Consider the following 16,467-nt stretch of genomic DNA (forward strand, 5'->3'; position numbering starts at 1 on the left):
CCAGAAATAGAACCTCAGTGATTCATTTCTATAAACCATAGCTGCAGACCTGCCGGGCACCTTGGTGAGAGGTAACTCAGAAGATTCTAATGAATGTTCAGAACCATGCTGTCCAAGATGGAAGCCACTAGCCATCAGTGGCTATTGAGTACTTGAAAAGTGGCTAGTCCTGATTAATGTGCTGTAAGGATAATACACACACCATATTTCAAAGACTTAGCATGTAAAATATAAACCCAAAATAATATTTTTAAAATTTATTAGATATGGAAATGACAATATAATGAGTATATTGACTTAAATAAAATATGTTATTGAAATGCTGGGCGTGGTGGCTTATGCCTGTAATCCCAGCACTTTGGGAGGCCAAAGTGGGTGGATCACTTGAGGTCAGGAGTTTGAGACCAGCCTGGCCAACATGGTGAAACCCCGTCTCTACTAAAAATAAAAAAATTTGGCCAGGCGCAGTGGCTCACGCCTGTAATCCCAGCACTTTGGGAGGCCGAGGCGGGCGGATCACGAGGTCAGGAGATCGAGACCATCCTGACTAACACGGTGAAACCGCGTCTCTACTAAAAATACAAAAAATTAGCTGGGCGTGGTGGCAGGCGCCTGTAGTCCCAGCTACTCGGGAGGCTGAGGCAGGAGAATGGCGTGAACCCGGGAGGCGGAGCTTGCAGTGAGCCGAGATCGCACCACTGCACTCCAACCTGGGTGGCATAGCGAGACTCCGTCTCAAAAAAAAAAAAAAAAGAAAAGAAAAGAAAAGAAAAGAAAAAGAAAAATTAGCTGGCGTTGTGGCGCGTGCCTGTAGTCCCAGCTACTCGGGAGGCTGAGGCAACAGAACCACTTGAACTGGGGAGGCGGAGGTTGCAGTCAGCTGAGATTGTGCCACTGCATTCCAGCCTGGGCGACAGAGCGAGACTCGGTCTCAAAGAAAAAACAAAAAGAAAAGAAATTAATTTCACCTGTTTCTTTTTATCTTTTCTAACGTGACTGCCAGAAAATTTTAAATTACGCATGGCTTGCATTTCATTTCTGTCCCATGGTGCTGATTCAGATGGTTAATGGGACGGAGGGGGAATTTGTTACTTTGGAACTTCCTTTTCTAGATACTAGAAAATAAAATAGATTCCCCTCCTCCAAGTTTATTTCCTTATAGATATAAATTAAAGCAGAGGAATACACGTTTTATGAGCATTTCTGATCCTTGGTACCAGAAAGAGGACTGCTCTCAGAAGAACTAATTGTGTTCTGTTTAGCTCTGAATGACTCAGTGAACCTCAGGGCCCTATTTTATTGTATTTGTTTTTTTGAGACACGGTCTTGCTCTGTCGCCCAGGCTGTAGTGCAGTGGTATGATCACGGCTCACTGTAGCCTCGACTTCCTGGGCTCAAGCGATCCTCCTGCCTCCACCTCCTGAGAACCTGGGACTACAGGCGCTTGCCACTACGCCTGACTAGATGGGGTCTCACAGCGTTACCCAAGCTGGTCTCGCCATCTGCCCGTCTCGGCCTCCCAAAGTTCTGGGATTGCAGGCATGAGCCTCCTCACCTGGCCCCAGGGCGTTAGCTTTAAAATCTATCCTGCTTTCTTCTCTCTTTTATCAGGATTAAATATGATAATATATGTGAAGAGACTTTATAGTTGAAAGTATGACATGAATGTAGAGTGACATTTATTGTAACACCCAGGTGTTGATGACTGTAGTTAAAGGATGATAGATGCAACCTGAAAGATTGCAACTTTCAGACTGGAGCAACTTTGGGTTCCATACCTTTTTAGATAAAGGGGGGTGCTGATTGGATAGACAGTGTGGGTCAGTCTTGGAAATAATTGTCAGAATTTACCAAATCATAGAAAAACTCTGTTAATTATTTCTATTTGGATGCAGACAAAAACTTATAAATTTGTTTTCTCTCACTTGCCTGGAAAAGAGGTTGTTACTATGAGTGCCTTCATTTATTAAATTAATTTATTATATTTAACATTGTTTATTTATTTTGTTTCTGTTTTATAAACTTATTGAGATGAACGTGACATAATATAAAATTGGCTGTCTTAATGCGAACAACTCAGTGGCATTTATTTACCTTCACAAAGTGGTGCAACCATCACTTCTGTCTAGTTCCAAAACATTTTTCCTGAATGCCTTTTTATTTTATTTTTATTTATTTTTAATTTTATTTATTTGTTTTTTGAGACAGAGTTTCACTTTTGTTGCCTAGGCTGGAGTGCAGTGGTGCCATCTTGGCTCACTGCAACCTCTACCACTTAGGTTCAAGCAATTCTCCTGCCTCAGCCTCCTGAGTAGCTGGGATTACAGGCGCCCGCCACCATGCCAAGCTAATTTTTTGTATTTTTAGTAGAGACAGGGTTTCACCACGTTGGCCAGGCTGGTCCTGAACTCCTGACCTCAGGTGATCCACCCACTTTGGCCTCCCAAAATGCTGAGATTGCAGGTGTGAGCCACTGCACCTGTCGAATGCCTTTTTAGAGTGCTGACACTCCACCGCCCTTGACAGCGACTCTCCTTGTCTCTATTAGATTGTTACAGGTCAGACTGATTTTTGTTTCTTCTCTTTCTTGGGCAGAGCTCGAAAGAGCATTCCAGACACATATGCAGAGCACCTCATTGCTGGCGGACTCATGACGCAGGAGGAGGTGTCTGAAATAAAATCCTCCTACTATGCCAAGTTGAATGATCACTTAAATAACATGGCCCACTACAGGCCCCCTGCCCTGAACCTGCAGGCCCACTGGCAGGGCCTGGCTCAGCCAGAAGCGCAAATCACCACCTGGAGTACAGGTGTGCCCCTCGACCTCCTGCGGTTTGTTGGCATGAAGTCTGTAGAGGTGCCAAGAGAGCTGCAGATGCATAGTCACCTGCTGAAGACACATGTTCAGGTGGGCAGCCTCCAAATGGCTGGTTATTCCTTCTCCTTCCTGCTCAGCAAAGGAGCTGATGTTGGTCTGGTGTTTTCAGTTGTCTGATTCATTTGACAAATATTTATTGTGTGTCGTTAGGTTCTAGAAACTGATCCTAGTGTTGTTTTGGTACTGATAGTCAGTTACCTCAGATTTTCTCTTCTTTTCTTTTTCCTCCATGTATTTATTTATTTATGCATGTTCATACATTACATGTACCTGGAATACATGCACACTATAAAAAATACAGAGATACAAGAATGTCTGTTTTTATTTTTCCAACCAGTGAGTAGAAAACACTTTGTTTCAGGTGGCTTAAATAAAAGAAACAAAAGTCAACACACATACCCCAAGGTAGCCCCCTAAACATGCTCATGTTTTACGTATTGTCTTAGGATCACTATAGGATGACAAACCACCCTGGTGGGCCTGAGACTTAGGGGTTTTCTGGAATGTGGGACTTTAAGTGCTAAAACAAGGAGAGCAAAGAGTTAAATGTCTTTTTATTTCTTAAGCTTGGATGAAGGAACTTTGCCCTCTAAATTATTTTATTTTATGTTATTTTTGGATGGACTCTCACTCTGTCACCCAGGCTGGTGTGCAGTGGCGTGATCTCGGCTCACTGCAACCTCCGCCTCCCAGGTTCAAACGATTCTCCTGCCTCAGCCTCCTGAGTAGCTGGGATTACAGGCATGTGCCACCACGCCCAGCTAATTTTTGTATTTTTAGTAGAGATGGGTTTTCACCATGTTGGCCAGGTTGGTCTTGAACTCCTGACCTCAATTGATCCATCCACTTTGGCCTCCCAAAGTGCTGGGTTTACAGGTGTGAGCCACCGTGCCCAACATGAATTATTTTCAAACACTAACTTGGCCAGGCACGGTGGCTCCTATCTAATACCAGTGCTTTGGAAGGCCAAGGTGGAAGGATTGCTTGAGCCTAGAAGTTCAAGAACAGCCTGGGCAACATAGTGAGACCTTATTGCTAGTAAAGATTAAAAAATTTGCCTGGCATGGTGGCACATGCCTGTAGTCTCAGCTCCTCAGGAGGCTGAGGTGGGAGGATTGCTTGAGCCCAGAAGGTCGAGCCTGCAGTGAGCTGAGATTGCACCACTGTACTTCAACCTGGGTGACAGAATAAGACCCTGTTTCTCCAAAAAAAGGAAATTAAAAAAAAAAAACCAACCCACTAACTTTAAGTTTTTATTATAGGTACAGAGACTATTACAACAAACTATTAACATGTACTCATCACTCAGCTTAGGAAATAGGATGTTATAAATACAGTTCCCCACATACCCCTCCTTGATCCATCTCCTCCCACCTCCGCAGAGGTAACCACTAACCTAAGCATGTGTTTGTTTTGCCTGTTTTAAAATTGTATATAGGCCGGGTGTGGTGGCTCACTCCTGTAATCCGAGCACTTTGGGAGGCCAAGCCGGGCAGATGATTTGAGTTCAGGGGTTCAAGACCAGTCTGACCAACATGGCGAAACCCCTTCTCCACTAAAAAGTACAAAAATTAGCTGGGCGTGGTGGTGCGCACCCATAGTCCCAGCTACTTAGGAGGCTGAGGCAGGAGAATCACTTGAACCAGGGAGGCCGAGGTTGCAATCAGCCAAGATCGCGCCACTGCACTCTAGCCTGGGTGACAGAGTGAGACTGCCTCAGAAAAAAATAAATAAATAAAAACTGTATATAATTGCTCTCCTTCTCTAATGTATCCTTTTGTACTCTGTTTTTATTCAGCATTGTTTTTGATGCTTAATTTCGTTGCTTTTTTTTTTTTTTTTTTTTTGAGATCGAGTCTTGCTCTGTCGCCCAGGCTGTAGTGTAGTGGAGCCATCTCAGCTCACTGCAACCTCCGCCTCTCAGGTTCCAGTGACTCCCTGCCTCAGCTTCCTGAGTAGCTGGGATCATAGAGACACGCCACCAGGCCTAGCTAATTTTTGTATTTTTAGTAGAGATGGAGTTTCACCATGTTGTCCAGGCTGGTCTTGAACTCCTTACCTCAAGTGATCCACCCACCTGGGCCTCCCAAAGTGCTGGGATTACAGGCATGAGCCACCATGCCCGGCCTGCATTAAATTTTTTGTACTCACTTTGAAAAAGGAAATGGACTCTTAGACGTTCCTTTTTTTTCTTCCTCTGAATTTTACAGTCCAGAATGGAGAAGGTGATGGACGGAACCAAGCTAGACTGGGCCACCGCGGAAGCTCTTGCCTTGGGTTCTTTACTTGCTCAAGGTAAGAATTTTCTTTTTCTGTTTTTTTTTTTTTTTTTTTTTTGAGTCTTGCCCTGTCGCCCAGGCTGGAATGCAGTGGTGCGATCTCAGCTCACTGCAACCTCCGCCTCCCAGGTTCAAGCGATTCTCCTACCCCAGCCTCCCAAGTAGGGCGCACCACCACACCCAGCTAATTTTTGTATTTTTAGTAGAGACGGGGTTTCACTATGTTGGTCAGGCTGGTCTCGAACTCTTGACCTCGTGATCCACCTGCCTCGGCCTCCCAAAGTGCTAGGATTACGGGTGTGAGCCACCATGCCCAGCCAAGGTAAGAATTTTTTGTCTAGCTAGTAGAGAGTACTTTTAATCACGTTTGCTACCTGTTACCTTTGCAGTTTATTTGAGTTATAACTACCTCCCATTGTGTTCATTGACCACAGAGGTTCTAAAGCATGTTAATTTTTCTTTCCTGACAATATTACTTATTTGTAGTATAAGTCATGCTGACAACCTTCATCAGAGTATAGACATAGGACAGTTATGCCTGGGAAACAAAGGGCTAGTGCTGGATGTACTGGAAAGATAGTTTTCTCTAAAAATTGCAGGGCACATGATACCTCTCCATTCTTAAGCAATCTCATCTTAACTATAGACTTTTGAATATTGGACAGCATATATTAATAACTATCTGTTATCCTAAGGAAAATTCTCAGGATTAAGCCAGTATATAAGAATTTACAGTCACCACACCTTATTATTAGGTTATTTATGGGAATCTGACTTTTTTTTTCTTGCTTGCTTAAGGTTTTAATGTTCGTCTAAGTGGCCAAGATGTTGGTCGTGGAACTTTCAGTCAGAGGCATGCAATGGTGGTTTGCCAGGAGACGGATGACACCTATATCCCCCTGAACCATATGGACCCAAATCAGAAGGGGTTTCTAGAGGTGAGATGTTTCTATAGCTGTTGTAAAATCCAGGTGCCAACGATTACACTTCCAGGATTCTTAGAACAAGTAGGAAGGAGTGCTGGCAACTTTGGGTTCAGTACTTTTGGAAGTAAAGGGGTGCTAAATGGGTGGATGAGGTGGGTCTGTCAATTTGGAATGCAAGTAACCCCTAGAGAGTAGGCTGGAGCTTTCTTCTTCTGGTGACATATCTGTAATCATGTAAATGTCAAATCAATGTGTGTTTTGTCAACTCAAAGTTGACATTATCATCTGCATATTGCTGTAATTCATTAAAGTTAGTCAAAGATATGGATAAGTCAGTATTCCTTGCCTACTTAAGGATAGCAAAATCGCGCATCCTCAAGGTTACCTGTTCCCTAAGGTATGATTGGCTTGACGAATGTACACATAACCGTGTATTTCTTTCTTTTTTTTCGGAGACTTAATCTTGCTCTGTTGCCCAGGCTGGAGTGCAGTGGTGCCATCTTGGCTCACTGCAACCTCCACCTCCCAGGCTCAGGAGATCCTCATGCTTCAGCCTCCCGAGTAGCTGGGACCACGGGAATGAGGTGCCATTCCTGGCTAATTTTTTTATTTTTAGTAGATGGAATTTCACCATGTTGCCCAGGCTGGTCTTGAACTCCTGGCCTCAAGCAGTCCACCTGCCTTGGCCTCCCAAAGCACTGGAAGTATAGGTGTGAGCCACTGCACCCGGCCAGATATAACCATGTATTTCTGTGTGGCAGCCTCTGTGCCCTCTGTAGTGCCTTAAGGATAGTAGTGGAGTCTTTTCATTTATTTATCTCAAACAATTATTCAAGTGTCTAGCACATGATGTTTATGAAAATAACTTATTCCTTAAGGTAAGTTGAGTGGCATGTCATCTTCTTTCCTACTCTAGCCATTGGTTTGAGAACATCATCTTGAGTTACTGACACCTTATAAAAAATTCACTTGGCGGCCGGGTGTGGTGGTTCACGCCTGTAATCCCAGCACTTTGGGAGGCTGAGGTGGGCAGATCACAAGGTCAAGAGATCAAGACCATCCTGGCCAAAATGGTGAAACCCCATCTCTACTAAAAATACAAAAATTAGCTGGGTGTGGTGGCACGCATCTGTAGTCCCAGCTACTCAGGAGGTTGAGGCAGAAGAATCACTTGAACCCAGGAGGCGGAGGTTGCAGTGAGCCGAGATCGCACCACTGCACTGCAGCCTGGTGACAGAGCGAGACTCTGTCTCAAAAAAAAAAAAAAAAAAAAGAAAATTCACTTGGCAAAAGCCACATTTTAGGAAGATAACTGAAGGGATATGGAGCTCATCTTTTCTTTAAGTTAGTCCAAAATCTACCCTTGGATCAAGTCAGATTGCTGAACTAGATACTGAAATGTTTAGCATTCCCCTACCTCAGATGAGGCTTTCATTGAATTGTGCTTTGATATTTATTATCAGTTTTGAATTTTGCTATTGAAAAAGTCCCAATTAAATGCCTTGTGTCTGTTTTGTGGATACTGTTGAAGATTTAATTTAGTTTCATTCATTCATTCATTCGTTCATTTATTTATTTGAGACGGAGCTTCACTCTGTCACCCAGGCTGGAGTGCAGTGGCGTGATCTAGGCTCACTGCAACCTCTGCCTCCTGGGTTGGAGCAGTTCTCCTGCTTCAGCCTCCCAAGTAGCTGGGATTATTTGGCCTCCCAGAGTGCTGGGATTACAGGCGTGAACCACCACGCCTGGCCGAAGATTTAATTTATTATTTAGACCTGGCACGGTGGCTCACACCTGTAATCCCAGCACTTTGGGAGGCCAAGGCAGGCAGATCACTTGAGGCCAGGAGTTCAACACTGGCCTGGCCAACATGGCGAAACCCTGTCTCTACTAAAAATACAAAAATTAGTCGGGCATGGTGGCACATGCCTGTAATCCCAGCTACTCAGGAGGTTGAGGCAGGAGAATTGCTTGAACCCAGGAGGCAGAGGTAGTGAGCGGAGATCATACCACTGCCCTCCAGCTTGGGCAACAGAGCAAGACTCTGTCTCAAATAATAATAAGAGTAATTTATTATTTAATACCATGTCCTCTATGTGAAGACCCTGGGAGAAACTCCTGCTTGATCTTGGTAGTGAGAGTAGCTGTATTTTCCTGAGTAGTGATCTGCCTTCATTGTCTAATAGTACTGAATTTTGTAACTGACCAGCGTTCCCTTATCAATAATGGCTTCTAGGAAGGGACAGAGGTCAGGCAGCCTTCATGATAAGTGAATAGGTCCTTGGGGTTTGTTTTTCCCCCAACTTCGTTGTACATCTCAATCTGTGTGTGTGTGTGTGTGTGTGTGTGTGTGTGTGTGTGTGTGTGTGTGTGACAGGTCCTCCTCTGTTGCCCGGGCTGGAGTCCCACGGTGCAATTATAGCTCACTGTAGCCTCCAGCTCTTAGGCATAAGCAATCGTCCCGCCTCAGCCTCTCAAGTAGCTGGGACTACAGGCAAGCACCACCACGCCTGGCTACTTTTAAATATTTTGTAGAGATAGGAGTCTCACTGTGATGGCCAGTGTCATCTTGAATTCCTGGCCTCAAGCAATCCTCCTGCCTTGGCCTCCCAAAGTGCTGGGATTATAGATGTGAGCTGCCGTGCCCAGCCTAGAGGGTTTTTATTTTTTTAAGTAAAAGCTTTATTGAGCTATAACTCATACAATTCAACCTCTCAGTGTGTACACTTGAGCAGTTTGTAGTCTATTCACAGAGTTGTGTAATCATCACCACTATCTAATTTTAGAACATTTTCATTACCCTAGAAAGCAAGCCCATGCCCGTTAGCAGTCACTGCCCACTCCTTCCTCCCTCCAGCCCCTGGACACCACTCATCGACTGTTTGTTTCTATTGATCTGCCTATTTTGGATGTTTCATGTGACTAGAACGGTATAACATGTGGCCTTTTGGGACTGGCTTCTTTGACTTGGCATCATGCTTTCAAGGTCCATCCATGCATGTAGCATGTATCAGTACATCCTTCTTTTTTTTGAGACCAAGTCTTGCTCTGTTGCCCAGGCTGGAGTGCAGTGGCGCAACCTCGGCTCACTGCAACCTCAGATTCCTAGGTTAAAGTGGTTCTCCCACCTCAGCCTCCCAAGTAGCTGGGACTGCAGGTGTGCGCCACCAGGCCCTGCTAATTTTTGAATTTGTAGCAGAGACAGGGTCTCGCCACATTGGCCAGGCTGATCTCAAACTTTTGACCTCAAGTGATCATCTCAGCCTCCCAAAGTGCTGAGATTACAGGCGTGAGCCACCACACTCTGCCCGTCCTTCCTTTTTATTCCAAAATAATATTCTATAAAGGTGTAACTTAAACATATATTTTTTTAAAATTTGAAAGAAACAAAATTACCAAAATGTTGTGTACAGTAAGGAACTTTTTCTCATCTTTATTTTTTCTTTTGAGACAGGGTCTCACTCTGTCACGCAGGCTGGAGTGTAGTGACGCAATCACTGCTCACTGCAGCCCCGACCTCCTATGTCCAAGTGATCCTCCTAGCTCCCTTTTTTCATCTTGAACCATCTGAGAGCTAGTTGCCATCCTAGTGCCCCCTACTGTGTATTTCCACAAACGGGGGGACATCCTTCTCCATCATAACACACCAAAATCAGGAAATGAACACAGACATGACTACCATGTATTTCTCAAACCAAGATCAACAATTTTTTTTTCTTTTTTTTTTTTTAGGCAGAGTCTCACTCTGTTGCCCAGGCTGGAGTGCAGTGGCACAATCTCGGCTCAATGCAACCTCCACCTCCCAGGTTCAAGCAATCCTCCCACCTCAGCCTCTTGAGGCCTGCATCACCATGCTCGGATAATTTTTGTATTTTTTGTAGAGACTGGGTTTCACCATGTTGGCCAGGCTGGTCTCGAACTCCTGACCTCAGGTGATCCTCCTGCCTTGGCCTCCCAAAGTGCTGGGATTATGTATTGCATTTAATTGTCATGTCTTTTTAACCTTCTCAGAGATAAAATTTGTATTCTGCTTTTTTTAATGTTAACATATCATGATGGTTCTTTTGATTTACCATGCAAATACGATGTTAGAATAATGATTTTAACCAAAGGTAGGCCTTTATTTTTTAACTTTCCTCACTTTGTTTCATGACAATTTTTTTTCTTTTCTTTTTTTTTTTTGAGACAGGATCTCACTGTGTCACGCAGGCTGGAGTGCAGTGGTGCGATTATAGCTCACTGTAGCTTCAACCTCCTGGGCTCAAGTGATCCTCCCACCTCAGCCTCCCAAGTAGTTGGGACTACAGGCATGTGCCAACATGCCCAGCTAATTTTTGTCTGCTTTTTTTAGAGATGGGGTTTTGCCATGTTGCCCATTTTGATCTCAAACTCCTGTGCTCAAGCGATCCTCCCATCTCGGCCTATTTGGGAGGCCACCACGCCCGGCCACAGGTTTTTGAAAAGCTTATAAGACGCAGTTGTATACCTAGCTCTAGAAGAGGGTCATCTGAGAAGTATATGTGCTTATCCTTGAAGAAACTCTGTAATACCCATATTCCGGCCTCTTTTATCTTTTCCTCTCTTTGTCCCAACTTTTCTCATCTGCATCACTGACACCAAGCAGCAAATCTCTTCTCAAAAGAATGTGGTGATGAGGCTGGGCGTGGTGGCTCATGCCTGTAACCCCAGCACTTTGGGGGGCCAAGGTGGGTGGATCACCTGAGCTCAGGAGTTTGAGACCAGCTTGGCCAACATGCTGAAACCCTGTTTCTACTAAAAGTACAAAAATTAGCTGGGCGTGGTGGCGGGTGCCTGTAATCCCAGCTACTCAGGAGGCTGAGGCAAGAGAATCACTTGAACCTGGGAGGTGGAGGTTGTAGTGAGCCGAGATGGAGCCATTGCACTCCAGCCTTGGCAACAAAAGCGAAACTCCATCTCAAAAAGCAGAAACAAACAAACAAAAAGAATGTGGTGATGAATGAGAGCAAGGCTCCCTCTCCGCACCACCTCCCTTCGATAAGTTCCCAGGAGCCCAGTGCTCTGCCGTGGCCCTCACATGCAGCGTTTCCTTCTCTTCTCTGGGATTAGGTCAGCAATAGCCCCCTGTCAGAAGAGGCCGTCCTGGGATTTGAATATGGGATGAGCATTGAGAGCCCAAAGTTACTGCCCCTGTGGGAGGCACAGTTTGGCGATTTCTTCAATGGTGCCCAGATCATCTTTGACACATTCATCTCTGGAGGTTGGTGTCAGCATATAGGGTGGGTACAGGTGGGGGTCCTTGCGTGGCCCCAGCCTCGCGGGGACAAATGAATGAAAAGGGGCCACTGCTGCCTTGAGACTCCGGTGTGCGGCGGCGCCTCCAGGGAGTTGGGGTCACCCTGTTATGACGGGAGTGTGGCCACTGTCAGGTTAATGTGTTACTGGGACAAAAGCCCAAGCTCTCTCTCAGCAGGAGCACTGGTGCCACCCAGCACCTGTGCCCAGGAGTCAGTAGGGCCATGAAAACCCACTCCAGTGTCTGAAAGCTTCTGAAGCAGTACCTGCTCACTGTAAAAATTAGAAGTAATTGAAGTAAACGTCTAAGTCTTCTCCCCAGACCCTGAATCCCATTTTCCAGGGATGCCCACTCTTGGGTTTTTTATACCTGCCTTAAATCTTTCCTATAGTTATGCTTCTCTGTAACATTTTCACTGGGAGGAAGAAAAGTGCCTGAGGGCCTGGACTTCTGACTTGTCCAGAGACTGTTCTGTCGTGCCCACCACCCCCTGTTTCAAGACAGTGGCCTGTGTTGTCAGCTGGGCTGTGAGAGCTGCCCATTCTTTTTCTTTTTTTTTTTTTTTTTTTGAGATGGAGTCTCGCTCTGTCGCCCAGGCTGGAGTGCAGTGGTGCGATCTCGGCTCACTGCAAGCTCCGCCTACTGGGTTTGCACAATTCTCCTGCCTCAGCCTCCCGAGTAGCTGGGACTACATAGGCGCCGGTCACCACGCCCGGCTAATTTTTTGTATTTTTAGTAGAGATGGGGTTTCACCGTGTCAGCCAGGATGGTCTCGATCTCCTGACCTCATGATCCACCCACGTCGGCCTCCCAAAGTGGTGGGATTACAGGTGTGAGCCACTGTGCCCGGCCGGGAGCTGCCCATTCTTGTAAGAGTGGTGCCTGCGGTGGTATTGGAGCGGCATGTGCTGTCCAGAAAGCTGGGAACGTTCCCCTTTGAGTTTGTCTTCCACTCGTAAAAGCCCACGGCCTGTGCCGTGATAGGTTATGGTTTTCTTTTTTGAGACGGTATCTCACTCTGTCCCTCAGGCTGGTGTGCAGTGGCATGATCTCAGGACACTGCAACCTCTACCTCCCGCGGTCAAGTGATTCTCCCGCCTCAGCCTCCCGAGTAGCTGGGACTACAGACATGTGCCACTACAGCTGGCTAATTTTTGTATTTTTAGTAGAGACGGGGTTTCACCATGTTGGCCAGGCTGGTTTCGAACACCTGACCTCAAGTGATCTATCCGCCTCAGCCTCCCAAAGTGCTGGGATTACAGGTGTGAGCCACCGTGCCTAGCCCATGATAGGTTTTCATTCAATGAAATGGACATTTCCCTAAGTATAGCATAACAGTTCTAGAAGGTGCGTGTAATGAAAGCAGTTTTGGGGGGTCAGGCAGAAAACTAACATTGATTTCCCCAGCTGAGTCGCGTCAGGCCACTTTGTCCCCGCTTCGTAGAGCTCTTACTCCCCACATGGTACTTTTCCAGGAGAGGCCAAGTGGCTGCTACAAAGCGGCATCGTCATCCTCCTTCCACATGGCTACGATGGGGCTGGGCCAGACCACTCATCCTGTCGAATAGAGCGTTTCCTGCAGGTAAGGGTAACGTCTTCTGGAGTCAATGAATCATTTTCCTGCTTCCTAGAGCTTTTCTACCTCCTGCGGATAGCTTAACGCCCACCTAACTGTAACATAGCTTAGTATTTGAGTGAAACAGATTTGATGCAATGTCAATTTTCTTTGGAAACATAATGCCTCAGGTATAATTGTATCACGGTTTTATGGCAATTAAAGTTCTCTTGTGCCAGGATCAGCAGTTCTTATACCAGGCTGATCATCAGAATCCCCCAGAGAGCTTTTTTATTTTATTTTATTTTTTGAGATGGGGTTTCGCTCTGTTGCCCAGGCTGGAGAGCAGTGGTGCAATCTTGGCTCACTGCAACCTCTGCCTCTTGGGTTCAAGCGATTCTCCTGGCTCAGCCTCCAAGTAGCTGGGACCACAGGCGTATGCCACCATGCCCAGCTAATTTTTGTGTTTTTAGTAGAGATTGGTGTTCTTCCATGTTGGCCAGGCTAGTCTGAAACTCCTGGCCTCAAGTGATCTACCCGCCTCAGCTTCCCAAAGTGCTGGGATTACAGGCGTGAGCCACCAACCTTGGCTGGTTATTAAAACATTTGAAATATCCTGCCAGAAATAGCCATTGTCCTCATTTGGTGTGAATCATTACAAATGTCTCTTTTTGCTTGTTATTTCCTTATAGTTTATTATGAAGACTTTCAGATATACAGAAAAGTTGGAAAGAATTTACTGTGAATACTCATGCCCACTCCCTAGAATTCACCATTATTTTATATTATACTTGTTTTTTCACATATCTATTCATCTGTCATTCTGGTATCCTTCAATCCATCTTATGTTTTGATTCATTTCAAAATAAATGGAGACATTAGCCGGGCACAGTGGCTCACACCTGTAATCCTGGCATTTTGGGAGACCAAGGCAGGTGGATCACTTGAGATCAGGAGTTCAAGACCAGCCTGGCTAACACAGTGAAACCCCATCTTTACTAAAAATACAAAAATTAGCCATGTGTAGTGGCTCATCCCTGTAATCCAAGCTACTTGGGAGCCTGAGGCAGGAGAATCGCTGGAACCCAGGAGGCAGAGGTTGCAGTGAGATCACGCCACTGCACTCCAGCCTGGACAACAAAGACTCTGTCTCAAAAAATTAAATAAATAAGTAATTAATTAATAAATAGAGATATCAATACATGTCACCCCAAGTACTTCAGCATGCATATCGTTAATGATTTTGGCATGTGTGCAGCTAAAATGTATAAATAGATGATAGCTTAATAGATAGGTAGACAGAACAACAGATAGATGGATAGTTACATTAATGATGACATCGAGAATTTTATTTAAAAAGAGATTAGAGTAATGGTAGATAAACTAAAGCATGACATGTGAAATGCAAAACTACTAGTTGTTGAAGAAACAGAGGAAATGAGTACGTGGGGGATACAGTTTTGGAGTCATCGGCCACTAGATGACATTGACAGTCATGAGTCTGGAAGAAGTCATCGAAGCAGCGAGCACAGTGGAGGAGAGAAGGTGCCTGAGCTCTGGGCCCTGGGATAGTCCAACCTCAGAGGATGCAGAGAAGAAGAAGTGAGATGAAGAAGGAGCAACCAGTGAGGTGGGAGGAAGATCTTAGAAAGCAAGCGAAGGAAACATATCAGGGAAGAGGGAGTGTCAGTGTCAATTAAGATGAGGAGTGAAGTAATCCCAGCACTTTGAGAGGCCGAGGTGGGAGGATCGCTTGAGCCCAGGAGTTTGAGACCAGCTTGGGCAACATAGTGAGAGCCTGTCTCTACTAAAAATAAATAAATAAATAAATAGATGAGGCATAAGAATGAACCACTGGATTTAGAAATCGAGAGTCCATTTGTTGGTTGATGACTGCGGTTTTGATGGAGTGGTAGGGACAAAAGTCTGTCTGGGACATATTAAGGACTATCTAGAGCAACTTGTCCAACCTGTGTCCATGGACCGCATGCGGCTCAGAACAGCTTTGAATGTAGCCCAATACAGGCCGGGCGTGGTGGCTCACTCCTGTAATCCCAGCACTTTGGGAGGCTGAGGTGGGCGGATCATGAGGTCAGGAGATCAAGACCATCCTGGCTAACACGGTGAAACCCTGTCTCTACTAAAAATACAAAAAATTAGCCGGGCACGGTGGCAGGCACCTGTAGTCCCAGCTACTTGGGAGGCTGAGGCAGGGGAATGGTGTGAACCCGGGAGGCGGAGCTTGCAGTGAGCTGAGATTGCGCCACTGCACTCCAGCCTGGGCGACAGAGCGAGACTCTGTCTCCAGAAAAAAGAATGTGGTCCAATACAAATTCATAAACTTTCTTAAAACATTATTTGTGATTTTTTTTTTTTTTTACCTTATTAGCCATTGTTAGTGTTAGTGTATTTTATGTGTGGCACAAGAAAATTCTTCTTCCGGTGTGGCTCAGGTAAGCCAAAAGATCGGACAGCCCTGGTTCCTGATTCTAGAGAAAGGAAAGTGTATTTATTTAAACATTTTTAATTGACAAATGTACGATTGTATATATGAATAGTATAAAATGTGATGTTTTGATACAGCTATACATTGTGAAATGATTGAATCAAGCTAATTTACAGACCCGTCACCTCACATACTCACCATTTTTTGTGAAGAGAACATTTAAAATCTATCCTCTTAGTAATTTTCAGGTATATAATACGTTAACTACAGTTACCATCCTGTACAATAGATCTCCAGAACTTATTCAAGGGAGGAAAGTTGGCCTAGCATGGTGGCTCACACCTGTAATCCCAGCACTTTGGGAGGCCAAGGTGGGTGGATATCTTGCTCAGGAGTTTGAGACCAGCCTGGGCAACATGGTGAGACCCCATTTCTGCTAAAAATAAAACTAAAAAAATTAGCTGGGTGGGTGGTGGTGCATGCCCATAATCCTCACTACTTGGGAGGCTGAGGTGGGAGGATCACTTGAGCCTGGGAGGCGGAGGTTGTAGTGAGCTGAGGTTGCACCACTGCATTCCAGCCTGGGCAAGAGAGCCAGACCCTGTCTCAAAAAAAAAAAAAAAAAAAAAAAAAAGGGAGGAACGTCAACTTAACTCTTTTGAGGAGTATTGCTGTAAATAGAACAAGAAAATGAGACAGTAGCTGGTGGGAAAATTTGTGTCAAGAGTTCTTTTTGTGTTTTGTTTTCTTTTTGTGATGGCGTCTAGCTCTGTCACCCAGGCTGTAGTGCAATGCTGCAGTCTTGGCTCTCTGCAACGTCTGCCTCCCAGGTTCAAGCAATTCTCCTGCCTCAGCCTCCCAGGTAGCTGGGATTACAGGCTTGTGCCACGATGCCCGGCTAATTTTTGTATTTTTAGTAGAGATGGGGTTTCACCATGTTGACCAGGCTGCTCTTGAACCCCTGACCTCATGTGATCCTCCCACCTTGGCCTCCCAAAGTGCTAGGATTTCAGGCATGGGCCACCGCGCCAGGCCTTTGTTTTGTGTTAAAGGTAGGAAATAAGGCCTGTTTGGTGATAGGCATGATCCAGTAGACAAGAAGAGAATG

At 45.3% G+C, this 16,467-nt stretch overlaps 1 protein-coding gene across 6 annotated transcripts in view; it reads left to right on the forward strand.

Annotated features, from left to right (window-relative positions):
• The window catches only part of DHTKD1 (dehydrogenase E1 and transketolase domain containing 1), a 63,059-nt gene that overhangs the window by 26,176 nt on the left and 20,416 nt on the right, over positions 1-16,467 (forward strand). For 4 of the 6 annotated variants that reach the window (XM_009457942.5, XM_009457943.5, XM_009457944.5 and 1 more), the window contains exons 8-12: positions 2,596-2,908; positions 5,089-5,173; positions 5,956-6,095; positions 11,172-11,322; positions 12,834-12,940. In XM_009457942.5, the coding sequence (XP_009456217.1) occupies positions 2,596-2,908; positions 5,089-5,173; positions 5,956-6,095; positions 11,172-11,322; positions 12,834-12,940 (796 nt within the window). The remainder of the gene's footprint in view (positions 1-2,595; positions 2,909-5,088; positions 5,174-5,955; positions 6,096-11,171; positions 11,323-12,833; positions 12,941-16,467) is intronic. The other 2 variants (XM_063780430.1, XM_009457946.5) reach the window with 1 other exon arrangement.

Source organism: Pan troglodytes, chromosome 8, assembly GCF_028858775.2.
Source record: "Pan troglodytes isolate AG18354 chromosome 8, NHGRI_mPanTro3-v2.0_pri, whole genome shotgun sequence".
NCBI lineage: Eukaryota > Metazoa > Chordata > Mammalia > Primates > Hominidae > Pan > Pan troglodytes.